Source organism: Neovison vison, chromosome 2 (genome assembly GCF_020171115.1).
Source record: "Neovison vison isolate M4711 chromosome 2, ASM_NN_V1, whole genome shotgun sequence".
Lineage (NCBI taxonomy): Eukaryota > Metazoa > Chordata > Mammalia > Carnivora > Mustelidae > Neogale > Neogale vison.
In genome coordinates this window covers 51366487-51382402 of record NC_058092.1, presented here as the reverse complement: position 1 = coordinate 51382402, position 15916 = coordinate 51366487, and the positions used below count along the sequence as shown (strand labels likewise).

Below are 15916 nucleotides of genomic sequence, written 5' to 3'. Positions count from 1 at the left end.
AGAGGGAGAGAGAATCTTTTTTTTTTTTAAGTTTTTTTTTTTTTTTAATTTACTTAGAGATACAAATAGTGACAGAGAGCATGTGTGGGGAGGAGAGGGAGAAGCCGGCTCCCCGCTGAGCAGGGAGCCTCCGTGGCTCAGTCCCAGGACTCTGGGATCACTACCTGAGCTGAAGCCAGATGCTTAACTGAATGAGCCACCCAGACACCCTGAGAGCGAGAATCTTCCATAGGCCCAGCACGGGGCTCCATCTAATGACCCTGAGATGGAGACCTGAGCCGAAACCAAGCATCAGATGCTTAACCAACAGCACCACCAAGGCGCCCCTTTCTGAAACATCTTTGTAAATAAATTGTAAGAATTGCACAGAAAGCTTCCAAGTATTTTATCTTTATTGAAGGAATGTGTTCTCAAAATGCTCTGTGTAAGAGTTCAGATGGTCTCAGTGTACTTTGTACTTGAATGTGTGGTTAATGGATGCACGGGGTGGTTTGGGGACTTTAGAGTAATCAACTCGTGTCAGATTGTTTTCTTTTCATCTTTCACACACTTTTCCCTTACTCTTCCATATTTCGTTACTCTTCCACAAAGAAGTATTTTTATTGCCAGAATGACACCCACTGCAAGTTGTTTGCTTCAGGACTCCTGGATGGTCTTGCCATTTACCGGCTGTCTCCTCCATGCCAGGTGCTATGTACTTGGCTCCTGACTTTTATGATCTCATTGCTTACATGTATAACGATTGTATAAAGGCAAATGCTTACTAAGAATGTTAGTGTTATTTTAAAATTTCACTTTATTTAGTATGCTGTAATTTCAGAATAATTCAAACACAGTTCGTGTTCTACCAAGCATCTTTTCTTGCAATAAGGAAAATAAGTTAATTTATCTCAAAAGTATAGGGACTTAAAAACATAGACCAATGTGAGGTAATCACTTGGTACAAACTCTGAAAAACATAAACCACTTGATAAAAGCCCTAATTGCAGAACGTTATTTATTAGAAGTAATGAAAAAGAAAGAATATTTACTTCATTTTTACCTTCATTTGAGAAACAATAAAATTTTGTAATTTTGAATGAAATCTTTTTTCAGTGTTTAGAGAATTTTATGCTATAGTGATGTAAATGTGATATGAAAAACAAAAAAAACTTTGTATTAATGTTTCTTTGTTTTCCTATACCTAGGATGGTAAGCGGATGTTTGGCACCTATTTTCGTGTTGGTTTTTATGGAACCAAGTTCGGGGATTTGGATGAACAGGAATTTGTTTACAAGGAGCCTGCAATAACCAAACTTGCAGAGATCTCTCACAGATTGGAGGTGAATGCTGTGGTAGTTTATGAATGTCTTATTTATTTATTTATTTTAATTTAAGATTTTATTTATTTGTCAGAAAGACAGAGAGAGAGTACCAGCAAGGGGAACAGCAGGCAGAGAGAGAAGCAGGCTCCTCACTCAACAAGGAGCCCAATGTGGGACTCGATCCCAGGAACTGAGCTCAATTATGACCTGAGCTGAAGGCAGACACTTAACCAACTGAGCCACCCAGGCATCCTTAAATGTCATCTTTAATTTGTATTCTCTATGATGCATAGACTTTCAGATCCAGATCAAATTGTTTAATAAGCCAGATCCTGCTAAATAAACTACTCCTTTGGAGAATAAGGATTTTTTGGATAGCTACAGTAATATTCTTTCTATTCCTTCAATCTTTAATGGCAACAGTAAAATAATACTAACTTTTTTTTGTGGCTCTATCTTCACACATATTTTAGATACCCTACAGCCTTCAGAGTTACTGTAATTTATAGAGAAATGTATAGTATTACCTATATTTTGCAGAAAAATGTGTAAGGAATTAAGTAACAACTAATGATGAAACTGGGGTGCCTAGAAATTTCTGATTCAAGTGCATTATCTCTTTGGCCTGAATCCCAGTGAGAATCCTTTAGAAATTAAAAGCCTGAAATCAGGGGCACCTGGGTGGCTCAGTGGATTAAGCCGCTGCCTTCGGCTCAGGTCATGATCTCAGTGTCCTGGGATCGAGCCCCGCATCGGGCTCTTTGCTTGGCCGGAGCCTGCTTCTCTCTCTCTCTCTCTCTGCCTGACTCTCCACCTACTTGTGATCTCTCTCTCTGTCAAGTAAATAAATAAAATCTTAAAAAAAAAAAAAAAAAAAGCCTGAAATCATACCCTGAAAAATACTTCTTAAATCTCTTAACCTTTAAACTTCATTTTCACTATGAATGTCTAATTTTCGTATTTATGGCATTTCCAGTCTTTCCTGCCATAGTTACTCTTTCCAACCTCTCCTTATTCATTTTACTCAAAATGTAGCCATGGACCAGCAGTACCAGCATCATCTAGGAGACTGAAATGTAGAATCTCAGACCCTGCCCCAGATATTCTGAATTAAAATCTCCATTTTAACAAGATCCCCGGCTGACTTGTATTCACATAAGAGTTTTAGAGGCCGTGTTCTGGGTTTAATTCTCAGCTCCTCTTAATTTCTTGAATGTTGTATTCTTATTGGTGACTTCCCTGGGCTCACCTTCCATAAATTGGCTTAAAGTGTGACTTCTTATTTTTCAAGAGCTAAGTAAGTTTTGGGAAGCATTGACACAATGTTTTCCAGATTTACTCGATTGTTAAAAAACTATCCTCTTCAAAGTAGGGCTTCTCCTTTGAAGATTCAGATGTACTTTTTCCTGTGGAATAGCCCCATCTGTTGCCCGTGCTGCTCACGGAAGTCACTACATTCTTGACTGGGTTGCCTTTTCAAAATTGAAACCAGTGTAAAACTTTCAGCAGATCAGCACTTTTATTTGAAAATTCTGGACTATTAAATCATTCATAAAAATGAATGTTGGTTCATTGACCCATGTCTGCAAAATCAGGCCACATCCAATAAAAGTAAGATCCTATATGTCAAAGATACCGAATTTCTTTTGTCTCTGCTTTTTGTTCCCTTTTTATTGAGAATCTCTTACAGAATCCTGTACTTCCACTGTGGAAAATTGTTCTGTTTTGTGTTAAAGTGAGTTGATGGGAATAATATCAAATAAATAGACTAACACAATTTTTGTGAACCTAAATAATTATTTTGTAATTATTCAGTTGGTTATACAAGAACTCACTAAATGGCCTCGTGCTCAGAGGCCTTCACTGTTCTTCACTTGATGTTAACTTCATGTAAAAGGTTTCTTTTGCTTCTGTTGTAGGGATTTTATGGAGAAAGATTTGGAGAGGATGTCTTGGAAGTAATCAAGGACTCTAACCCTGTAGACAAGTGTAAATTAGACCCTAATAAGGTATGGCGGATGACAGCGAATGCCCTGTAGGAGCAACTCTGAGACCGTGATTTTCGGGAAAAGGACTGAATGATGATTTAACAGTGAGAAAATGAAGGCCTTTTTCCCCCCCAGGCATACATTCAGATTACCTATGTGGAGCCGTACTTTGACACGTATGAGATGAAGGACAGAATCACCTATTTTGACAAGAACTATAATCTTCGCCGTTTCATGTACTGTACGCCCTTCACTTTAGACGGCCGTGCCCATGGGGAACTTCATGAACAGTTTAAACGGAAGACCATTCTGACTACTTCTCATGCCTTTCCTTATATTAAGACAAGGGTCAATGTCACCCACAAAGAGGAGGTAAGTCCCCAGAGAGGAATAGGATGAGCAAAACAAGGACACGGGAGCCATGTGAGAACTGTGTGGGTGTGTTATCTTGTCCCGCCCCTCACATGGCAGCATCCGCGAATTTTGCCCATTCTTGAGTCATTAATTTGGGCTTCTTTTCTAAATCCCTAGTTTATCCTCGCTTATGCTTTAAAAGGCTGGGTTGGTTTTTTTTTCACCCATTTAGGAATCTAAAGTTTGGATTTCTATTATTAGAAAACAGTTTATAGTTCATTTCCACTTTAAAAAAAAAAAAGATTCTCTGTCAGGCTCATTAAATAGTTTTCAGTCAGTGCATTGATCTAACAGATGTTATTTCACCCAGATCATCTTAACTCCAATTGAAGTTGCCATTGAGGACATGCAGAAAAAGACCCAGGAGTTGGCATTTGCAACACATCAAGATCCAGCGGATCCCAAAATGCTTCAGATGGTGCTTCAGGGGTCTGTAGGCACAACGGTGAATCAGGTGCGTGGTCCTCCATGATTTCAGGCATAAGTGGAATTGGAAATGATTCCATGAGTATGTTTCACAAAGGCCACGAGTATCAGATTAAGTGGAAAGAGATACATGTTAGGAGTGGTTTGCAAAGATACATGTTAGGAGTGGTTTGCAAAAGACACGAAGTATAAATGAAGATAGACTGAAAAAAATCTTTCTAGTATAGATGCAGTTATTAAAGTTTTCATGCTGCCCTCTGTGCTGCTTGTATTTTTCTACTTACCTGTTCTTTTTTTTTTTTTTTTTAAGATTTTGTTTATTTATTTGATAGAGATCACAAGTAGAGAAGCAGGCAGAAAGAGTGGGGGAAGCAGGCTCTCTGCCGAGCAAAGAGCCCGATGTGGGGCTTGATCCCAGGACCCAGGGATCATGACCTGAGCTGAAGACAGAGGCTTAACCCACTGAGCCACCCAGCCGCCCTACTTACCTGTTCTTAAACATTCTGTTAAGAAGGAACTGATTCTCTTGACACGGCCTTTCCTTTAAAACCTTGTACTGAAAGAACGTGATCTAAAAAAGTCTTGTTTTTAGAGCTCAGTTGGTACATGTGAATGCCTGCTTCCTTAGATACTCCCTGAGGTTATCTTCTCCAGCTCTCCCTCACAGTGAGTCATGAAGAGGAAATAAGTAATGTGGAATCACTTTGAAAATTTTAATAATATATGAACATAAGATACAATTGTTGCTTTGTTATATGCAGATTAGGAGCCATCCCATTACCTCCTTATAGTGGGTTCATTCAAATTCTCTTACTGATGATTAGGAAATATTCTAGGGTAAGGGAAAATCCAGAAAGGCTTCAAGTAAGAACTCAGATCACATATCTTACCTATATTTTAGGTTAAACAAAGCCAAAATTGTCCTCCCAAAGTAGAAACAAATATTTTTAATACCTTTACCCCTCAAAACACAAATGATTTGGGGGTTTTACTTCCAAATGATGCAACATTCTAAGGGATCATCTTTAATTTGCGGTGTTAGAACACATTTGGAATATTGAGGGAAGCTATTTTGGCAGAATCAAGTATCTGATAACCAGTGGCTTGACAACTGATTGCATCCAGGGTAAATTAAGGAATGTAAAATGTATAAGGCAAAAATGCATTGATGAATATAATAGTCCTTGAACTCCTCCTCTTTTTCATTGAAAAATACTCATCGATTTAATTATAGTACCTATGCATATAGATTTGGCATTAGGAGAAGCTTAAGATATATAGCCAGAATCTGTCTGAGGAGGTTTTTTTGTATTTTGTTCTTAAAGATGTATTTATTTTAGAGAGAGGGAGTACACTCAAGGGTGGGGAGAGGCAGAGGTAGAGAGAGAGGGAGAGAGAGATCTCAAGCGGACTCCTTGCTGAGCCACAGCAGGACAGCAGATTCGATCTCATGACCCTGAGATCATGACCTGAACCAGAGTCTGATGCTTAACTGACTGAGTTGTCCGGGTGCCCTGAGAAGTTTCAATATAGACATAGACGCATTAAGCTTAAATGCAGCCATCTCAGTGCTAAGAAAAAACCATTTAGGCATATTCTCCCTCTGATTTTAGAGAAGACAAAAACACATTTTTATTTTCTTATTTTACAGGGGCCTTTGGAAGTTGCCCAGGTTTTTCTGTCTGAAATACCCAGTGACCCAAAGCTCTTCAGACATCATAATAAACTACGACTGTGCTTCAAAGACTTTACTAAAAGGTACTGAAGGCTTCCTGCATAAAGACCCTCAAATTGTGAATGTCCAAACCACAGAATGGTGTGGGGGCTTAAGGGACCATTGAAGGGAGAAAAATCTAGGAAAGTTGCTAACGATGAGGAGCAGTTTGTGCATGACTTACTATTCCTTCAGGGTGTATGTCCCCCCCCATCTCTAATACTTTATATTGCCATATTTTTAGTTTTAAAGATTAGAAAAGTGTAGACCCCCAATTTTTTTTTAACATGAAACTATTAGACTATTTAGCTGTTTAACCTGAGAGTTGTTGTTTATTGTGAACCTTCAGTGGGAAAGTTTTTGCTTCCCTTCCTCAGGAAACACATAAGCAACAAACTTGGAAGCAGAAAATTTGTGTTCAGATCTTGTCTCTGTCATTGTGTGTCCTATCTCAGGTCACTTAATCTCTGTGATCCTTCATTTTCTAATCTATTAAATATGGATGATAGTAATAATCTTTTTCCCAGAGGGAGGTGTGCAAGTTAGATGAAATAATATATAGGTGTCTCAGGGTCCCTAGGACACCCCCAGTTTTAATGCTGTAGGAGGACTCATAGGAGTCTGCATATAGCTGTAGTCATGCTGTGATTGATTTCTATGGAAAGGGACAAAGTAAAATCCTCACAGAGAAAAGGCACTGTGCTTAAGCCTGGGGAGCTCTAGGTGTGGGCTCTGAAATCCTCTCTCAGAGGATTCACACAGGAGCCCCTGACTCCTCCGTCCGTGAGCTGGGATAGCGTGTGTGAAATGTTGACCCAGAAGCTCACTAGGGACTCCGTGCCCAGATTGTTGTTGGGGGCTATTCCTGTGGGCACCTTCTCCTTGGCAGATACCAGAATCCTGAAAGCAGGTGTTCAGCAGAAGCCATGTTTGTATAAATAGTGTAGGCACAGTGAGCCACTCTTATCTTCTGAAAACGATTACCTCCCAAAATCCCAACTCCCAGCTCCTAACCAAGGACCCACCTTGCAAATAGGCCTTTAAGGATACCAGTCTCGGGCCTGCAGTTAACTCTCTTCTGCACAGATAATACTTGGCACATAATAAATAGGTGTTTGGTAGATATTAAATTTTGAAACAATAGGAAACAAACAGTCATTTATCAACTTGAGACTGATTTCTGCTTTACCAACACTGTAAGCTTGACAGTAGAGGGAATGATTAATTTTACAGGGGGATGCCCGGGAAGGTTTCCCAGAGAATTCGACATTTGATACGGACCTTGAAGGATGAGTATTAGTTTTTCAGGCAGAAACGTGGAGGAGAAGGGTCTACTTAATAGAAAAGAAAAAAGCACATTATGCACAAAGTTTAGAGACTGTTCTGAGAAAGGTGAACAGTTTAATGAAGCTGGAACTCTGTAACGTTTTGTAACTCTGTAAAGACAAGCAGTCGGTTACAGGGTAAGTCAGCCTAGACTGGACCGTAAGAGAGCCTTGTGTATCATTCAGGAAATGATGTGACGGTCACCTAACGACGTGGCTTTGGAACCCCGTCTTTGACTCCTTGTTGTGGTTTCTCTTATCAACTCAGTCACTGAACAGCTTTATCAGGGTTAGAAATAATATCACATCTGTTTTGTCATCAGAAAATTATGAGGAATGCTAACATGTTCAAGTATTTTAGAATGGAATTTCCCCCATTCTCATTGCAATAGCTGTCGTGAATTCTTGTCAGCTTCTCCCGCCTGAATGTGGTGACTGTCTTTTAAAAGGCTTCAGAAAGCTTCATTGGAAATCTGAGATTCCAGAATCTTATTATTAGGCCAGATTATCTTCTAAGTTTGGTTTTAGGAGACAACAGGAAACGTAGCTTCTAATGTATGGAGTAGATGAACTGGGGTGGTAAAATAAAGAAATATGCTTTATACTTGTAGAATTGACTGATTTCTAGCATTGTTTTTTTAAGATTATTTATTTATTTGACAGAGATCTCAAGTAGGCAGAGAGGCGGCAGGCAGCGTGGAGGTTGCGGGGGGAAGCAGGCTCCCTGCCAAGCAGAGAGCCCGATGCAGGGTTCGATCCCAGGACCCTGAGATCATGACCTGAGCCAAAAGCAGAGGCTTAACCCAGTGAGTCACCCAGGCATCCCTAGCATTATTTTTATTATTAGGGAAGTTTTGGATAACAACCAAAAACACCCTGCTATCTTTGTGTGCCAGATGATCTTGGAACAATACATACTAGTTTAGATCCTAGACATTTAAGTAGAGACAGTTATTTCTTTTTTTGCTGTTGTTTTGACTACATTTTAAATCACATGTCCTCCTCCTCATGTATGTTGTTGATAAGGTGATAAATTTCTGTAGTCTGCTGGTCTTTTTAAGTATTACCAACTATAGAGAAGGTTTTCTTCTTAAATGACAAAAAGAAAACCCTCTACATAATACAAACCTTATCAAGAAAGTTACAGCCATTTTTGTAACTGTTTTGTTCAACTCATGTTATCTTTTTAATTTTTGTTACATTTTATTTTTTATATCATATGCATATGTTTATAAAGCTCACAGTATATATATATAATCTTTTTATTTTTCAATTAGTTAAAACTTTATAATGGTTATATTATCAAATAGTTGAATTTAAGTGTGCTCTGATTCACCAGTGCATTGGATCTTTCTTTTTTTTTTTTTTTTTTTTTGAGTATAGTTGGCACACAATGTTACGTTAGTTTCCAGGGTACAACATACCTTATGCTGTGCTCACAGGTGTAGCTACTGTCTGTCATCGTTCTCTAGAACAATACCATTGACTATGCTCCCTAAGCTGGGCCTTTTATGCCTGTGACCTACTCATTGCATAACTGAAAGCATGTGTCTCCCAATCCCCTTTACCTCTACTGCACTCCCCCCTAAAACCATTAGTTTGTTCTCTGTATTTGTAGGTCTGATTCTGGGGCTTATTCCACCTAGGAAAATACCCTCTACGCCCACTCATGTTGTTACAAATGGCAAGATATCCTCCTTTTTATGGCTGAGTGATATTCCTGTGTGTGTGTGTGTGTGTCTGTGTGTATCACATCTTCTTTATCCATTTATCTATCAGTGGACACTTAGGTTGCTTCCGTATCTTGGCTAATGTAAATAATGCTGCAGTAAACATTGGGACGCAAGTATCTTTACAAATTAGTGTTTTCATTTTCTTTAGGTAAATACTCCGTAGTGAAATTATTGGATCATATGGTATTTCTGTTTTTAATTTTTTGAGGAACCTCTATTCTATTTTCCACAGTGGCTGTACCTCCTTTTTTCTTTTGTTAAAATTTTAATATGAGATGACTGAGCCAAAGTACATTTTTATTGGCCCTTAATACATCGTGCATTGCAAAAAGTTTCTAAGTATTAAAAGTGTCAAGTATGCAAGTGTACTGTGCTTTTAACAATGCCGTTTAGGTAGGGTGTCTGTTGTTAATCAGTTTAAATGGTACTTTCGTTTCATTGATTTATTCCTAAAAACAATGGAAACTTTTGTATGTGTTCACTTTTTATATTTTGGGGTTTATCTTTTAAAACTTGTTTTCATTAAATCTTGAATAGATTCAGTATAGTATTTATATTATTTGATATTAAAGAACAGGGAGGGAAAAAAATCACGTACCTACCCATCCTGCCTAAGAAATAGCGTTCTCGGGCGCCTGGGTGGCTCAGTGGGTTAAGCCGCTGCCTTCGGCTCAGGTCATGATCTCAGGGTCCTGGGATCGAGTCCCACATCGGGCTCCCTGCCGAGCGGGGAGCCTGCTTCCCTCTCTCTCTTTCTCTTTGCTTGCCTCTCCGTCTACTTGTGATCTCTCTCTGTCAAATAAATAAATAAAATCTTTAAAAAAAAAAAAAAGAAAGAAAGAAATAGCCTTCTCTTTGCTTTGAGATCTCCTCCTCATATGTTCTTCTCTGATAGCATCTCTTCTTTCCTTTAGAGGTAACCACTATCGTGAATTTCATATTATTTACTTTATTGTCTTTATTGTTTTATTATAAATGAGTATTATTCTTTAATACACTACTTCATTTTGCATGTTGTTTATATAAATGGATAGTGAATATAATTCTGTGACTTGCTGTTTTCAGTGTTTGTGAGATATACCCATAATGTTTCTTCAATCTATTTTTATATCTTATGTTGTATGAATATGCCCTGATTTATTAATTTTTTTAAAGATTTTATTTATTTATTTGACAGAGATCACAAGTAGGCAGAGAGGCAGGCAGAGAGAGAGAGAGGGAAGCAGGCTCCCCGCTGAGCAGAGAGCCCGATGTGGGACTCGATCCCAGGACCCTGAGATCATGACCTGAGCCGAAGGCAGCGGCTTAACCCACTGAGCCACCCAGGCGCCCCTATTAATTTTTCTGTTAGTGGATATTTGGTGGTTTCCTGTGTTTTTGTTTTTAGTTACAAAGAGTACTACTCAAATATCCCTCTGTTTCTGAATTGACAAGAGATTTTCCAGGAGTTATAAACCTAAAAGTAGTGTTGGTTCATAGGTTTAACTACAGGCAGATAATGCCACGTTTTTCCCCAAGGTGTGTGAGCCATTATACATAAAGGAGCTGGAAAAAGAACAAATGAAACCCCCAACCAGCAGAAAGGAAGGAAATAATAAAGATTAGAGCAGAGATAAATGATATGGAAACTCAAACAATAGATCAATAAAACCAGGAGCTGGTCCTTTGAAAAGATCAGAATTGATAAATTTTCACACAGATGCAGCAAGAAGAAAAAAGAGAGGAGTCAAATAAGCAAAATCATAAATGAAAGAGGACAAGTAACAACCAATACCACAGAAATATAAACAACTACAGGAAAATATTATGAAAAAATTATGTGTCAACAAATTTGAAAACCTTGGAAGAAATGGATAAATTCCTAGGAACATAACAACCTACCAAAACTGAAACAAGAAGACATAGAAAATTTGAGCACACTGGTTACCAGCAATGAAATTGAATCCATAACAAAGAAACTCCCAACAGACAAAAGTCCAGGACTGGATGGCTTCACAAGTGAATTCTACCAAACGTTTAAGGACTATCTGTTCTCAAACTATTCCAAAAAATAGAAGAGGAAGGAGAACTTCTGAAATCATTCTATGAGGCGGCATTACCCTGATACTAAACCCAGATAAACACCACAAAAAGAACCACAGGCTAATATCTGATGAACATAGATGTAAAAATCCTCAGCAAAATACTAGTAAACTGAATCCAACAATATGTTTTGAAAAATAATTTGCCACAATCTGGTGGAATTTATTCCTGGAATGCAATGGTGGTTCAGTATTCTGAAATCAATCAACGTGATACAGCACATTGATAAGAGAGGATAAAAACCATAGGATCATTTCAATAAATGCAGAAAAAGTATTTGACAAAGTACAACATCCATTCTTGATAAAAACCCTCAACAAGGTAGGTCTAGAGGGAACGAACATAACATAAATTGGTAAGGAAGAAGTAAAACTTGCACTATTTGCAGATGACATGATACTATATATAGAAAATCCTAATATCTCCACCAAAAAACTACTAGAACTGATAGATGAATTCAGTGAAGTTTCAGGGTTCAGAATCAATGTACAGAAATCTCTTATATTTTTATACATTAATAATGAAGCAGCTGAAAGAGAAATTAAGAAAGCAGTCTCATTTACAGTTGCACAAAAAACAATAAAATACCCAGGAATAAACCAAAGAGGTGAAAGACCTGTACTCTGAAAACTGTTAAGCATTGATAAGAGAAATTGAAGTTGACACAAAGGAATGGAAAGAGGAAATGCTCATGGAAGTGTACGCGTGCGCGCGCGCGCACACACACACACACACACACACACACACACACAGCTACCCAAAGCATTTTACAGATTTATTGCAGTCTCTACCAAAATAACCACAACATGGGCGCCTGGGTGGCTCAGTGGGTTAGGCCGCTGCCTTCGGCTCAGGTCATGATCTCAGGGTCCTGGGATCGAGTCCCGCATCGGGCTCTCTGCTCAGCAGGGAGCCTGCTTCCCTTCCTCTCTCTCTGCCTGCTTCTCTGCCTACTTGTGATCTCTCTCTGTCAAATAAATAAATAAAATCTTTAAAAAAAAAATAACCACAACATTTTTTAAGTAATCTCTGTACCCAGCATGTGCCTTCAACTCATGACCTCGAGATCAAGAGTTGCTCACTTTTCCAACTCACCAACAGCATTTTTCACAGAACTAGAACAAATAATCCTAAAATTTGTATGGAACCACAAAGGACCCCAAATAATCAAAACTCTCTAGAAAAACAAAACTGGAGGTATCACAATTCCAGACTCAAGTTATATTACAATGCTGTAGTAATCAGAAGAGTATGGGACTGGCACAGAAGTAAACACATAGATCTATGGAACAGAATAGAAGACCCAGAAATAAGCTCACAATTATATGGTTAGTTAGTCTTAAGCAAGGAGGAAAGAATATGCCATGGAAAGAAGTCTCTTCAATAAATGGCGTTGGGAAAACCCAACAGCTACATGCAGTGAATTAGGACCACTGTTTTTCACCACACACAAAAATAAACTCAAAATGGATTAAAGACCTAAATGTGAGACCCGAAACCATTAAAATCCTAGAATAGAGTACAGACAGTAATTTCTTTGACATCAATCATAGCAACATTTTTCTAGATAAGTCTCCTAAAGCAAGGGAAATAAAAACAAAAATAAACTATTGGGACCACATTAAAATTAAACATTTCTGCCCAGCAAAGGAAACAACAAAAACTAAAGGCAATCTGTGGAATGGGAGGAGATACTTGCAAATGATGTATCTGATAAAGGGTAAGTATCCAAAATATGTAAAGAAATGATACAACTCAACACCCAAAAAAACCCAAATAGTCCAATTGAAAAATGGGCAGAAGACATGAATAGGAATTTCTCCAAAGAAGACAGCCAGGTGGCCGACAGGCACATGAAAAGATGATCATCACCACCATCAGGGAAACGCACATGAAAACTATACCTCACAACTGTCAGAATGGTTAAAATCAACAACAGAAGAAACAACAGCCATTTGCCATGATGTGGAGAAAAAGGAACTCTAGTGCATTACTGATGGGAATGCAAACTGGTACAGCCATTATGGAAAACAGTATGGAGTTTCTTCAGAAAGCTAAAAATAGAACTACCCTATGATGCAGTAATTGCACTACTGGTATTTACCCAAAAAAGAATGCACAAAAGCACTAATTCAGAGGGATACATGTACCTCTGTGTTTATTGTAGTATTATTTACATTAGCCAAATTATGGAAGCAGCCCAAATGCTCATAGATAGATGAACAGATAAAGAAGAGGTGGTTTACACACACACCGGAATATTACTCAGCCATTAAAAAAAATGAAATCTTGGCATTTGCAACAACATGGATGGAGCTAGAGAGTATAACACTGAGAAATAAGTTGGTCAGAAAAAGACAAATACAACATGATTTCACTCATATGTGGGATTTAAGAAACGAAACCATTAAGCAAAGGGGAAAAAAGGGAGGAAGACAGGGAAACCAAGAAATGGACTCTTAATTATGGAGAAGAAACTGATGGTTTCCAGAGGGTAGGAGGATTAAAGAGTATATTTATCATGATCAGCACTGAGTAATGTATAGACTATGTTGAATCACTATATTGTACACCTGAAACCAGTATAAAAGTATATGTTAACTATACTAAAGTTAAAATTAAAAACTTTTAAGAACTTAAAAACAAAGTGTTTAAGACAAATTTAAATCTTACCGGTATTTGAGAGTTCATCTTGCTATATAACTATACTGTTACTTTGTATTCTCTAACGGTTTAACTTTTACCAGTTTGATGGTATGATTATGGATTATGGATTAAATTTGCATTTCTCTCTTTTTTTAAGATTTTATTTGATGGAGAGAGAAATCACAAGTAGGCAGAGAGAGCGGGGAGCAGGCTCCCTGCTGAGCAGAGGACCCGATGTAGGGCTCGATCCCAGGACCCCACGACCATGACCTGAGCTGAAAGCAGAGGCTCAACCCACTGAGCCACCCAGGCACCCCTGCATTTCTCTTTTTCAAAGAGGTCGAATATCTTGTCATGTGTTTGTTAGCCGTTTCGCCTTCCTCTCTGTAAAGTTACATATCAGGTCCTTTGCATTCCTAATGGATTCTTTTCCTTACTGATTTTTGAGTATTTACATAATCTGGATATATACTTCATTATTTGCAAGTATCATAAATATCTGAATTTGGGGCTTACCACTTTTTTTTTAAGAAGCTCTTTAATGTAGCTAAAGGATTCAGCCTTTTCTTTATGACTATTGCTTTTTGTTTCTTAGATTACTTTTTGGGTGAAGTTGTAGTAGTAATTTTTATTTTTAGATTTTATGTGACAGTGCACACAAACAGGGAGAACAGAGGGAGAGGGAGAAGCAGACTCTCTGTGAAGCGAGGAGCCTGCTGCAGGGCCCTATCCTAGGAGGACTCAGGGATCATGACCGTAGCTGAAGGCAGACGCTTAATTGACTGAGCCACCCAGGCGCCCCCGTCATAGTAGTCGTCTATACTGACTTCTAAAACCCAATATAATGGTATCTCTAAAATTTCAAGATGGGTTAAACAAAAGGGGGAAAAGGCAAAATGTTTTTTTTTTTTTTAAAGCCACTTGCAGTTGATTTTTGAGTATGGTTCAAGTGGATTAGTTTGACTTTTGTGCATACTGATAATTGATAATTATCTGGATATCATTTATTAATTGTGGTGTGAATTGAGGTCAGATTTCTTTTCCGTATGGAAATCCAGTTGACACAGCACCACTTATTTCAAAAATTGCCCTTTATCTTCTGCTTTGTGGCATTATTATAAAGTATAATAAATATTATAAATCAGGTGCTCATGTTGGTACGCATCTGTTTCTGTGATCTTATCTTTCATTGTTCTCTTCCTCTCTCCTTGAGCCAATATCATGGTCTCTTAATTACTACAGCTTTTATATCTAATAGGGCCCTTTTCCTTTTGATATAAATTATAGAATCAATTTATCATTCCCTCCACCTCTCTACCCCCCTAAAACTAATAACCTGAACCTGTAGATAAGTTGGCAGAGAGTTGGAACTTCTTTAGAACTTGACTCTTCCAGTCTGTGAATGTGACCTAGTTCTCATTTACTTAGATCTTTTGTTTTCTTAATATTTTGATTTTCTCTAGAGACTTTATATATCTTGATTTTATTCCTTGGCATTTCATACTTTTATGCTTTTGTTAATATCTTTTAGAATTATATTTTGTTTGCTGGTGTACAGAGTGCAGTTGAATTCTATATTTTTACATGAGGATATTGCCAGACTCACTTGTTAATTCTAATAATTTTTTTAATAAATTTTTTTATTTTTTATAAATATCTATTTTTATCCCCAGGGATACAGGTCTGTGAATCGCCAGGTTTACACACTTCACAGCACTCACCAAAGCACATACCCTCCCCAATGTCCATAACCCCACCCCCTTCTCCCAACCCCCTCCCCCCAGCAACCCTCAGTTTGTTTTGTGAGATTAAGAGTCATTTATGGTTTGTCTCCCTCCCAATCCCATCTTGTTTCATTTATTCTTCTCCTACCCACTTAAGCCCCCATGTTGCATCACCACTTCCTCATATCAGGGAGATCATATGATAGTTGTCTTTCTCCACTTGACTTATTTCGCTGAGCATGATACGCTCTAGTTCCATCCATGTTGTCGCAAATGGCAAGATTTCATTTCTTTTGATGGCTGCATAGTATTCCATTGTGTATATATACCACATCTTCTTTATCCATTCATCTGTTGATGGACATCTAGGTTCTTTCCATAGTTTGGCTATTGTGGACATTGCTGCTATAAACATTCGGGTGCACGTGCCCCTTTGGATCACTACGTTTGTATCTTTAGGGTAAATACCCAGTAGTGCAATTGCTGGGTCATAGGGCAGTTCTATTTTCAACATTTTGAGGAACCTCCATGCTGTTTTCCAGAGTGGTTGCACCAGCTTG

General features: G+C 38.1%; 1 protein-coding gene across 6 annotated transcripts in view; it reads left to right on the top strand.

Annotated features, from left to right (window-relative positions):
- Nucleotides 1-15916, top strand: part of DOCK7 (dedicator of cytokinesis 7) — a 229639-nt gene that overhangs the window by 203735 nt on the left and 9988 nt on the right. For 4 of the 6 annotated variants that reach the window (XM_044238361.1, XM_044238356.1, XM_044238364.1 and 1 more), the window contains 5 exons: nucleotides 1197-1322; nucleotides 3224-3313; nucleotides 3428-3664; nucleotides 4017-4160; nucleotides 5784-5890. In XM_044238361.1, coding sequence (XP_044094296.1) covers nucleotides 1197-1322; nucleotides 3224-3313; nucleotides 3428-3664; nucleotides 4017-4160; nucleotides 5784-5890 — 704 coding nt within the window. Of the gene's footprint in view, nucleotides 1-1187; nucleotides 1323-3223; nucleotides 3314-3427; nucleotides 3665-4016; nucleotides 4161-5783; nucleotides 5891-15916 lie in introns of all 6 variants that reach the window. The other 2 variants (XM_044238362.1, XM_044238357.1) reach the window with 1 other exon arrangement.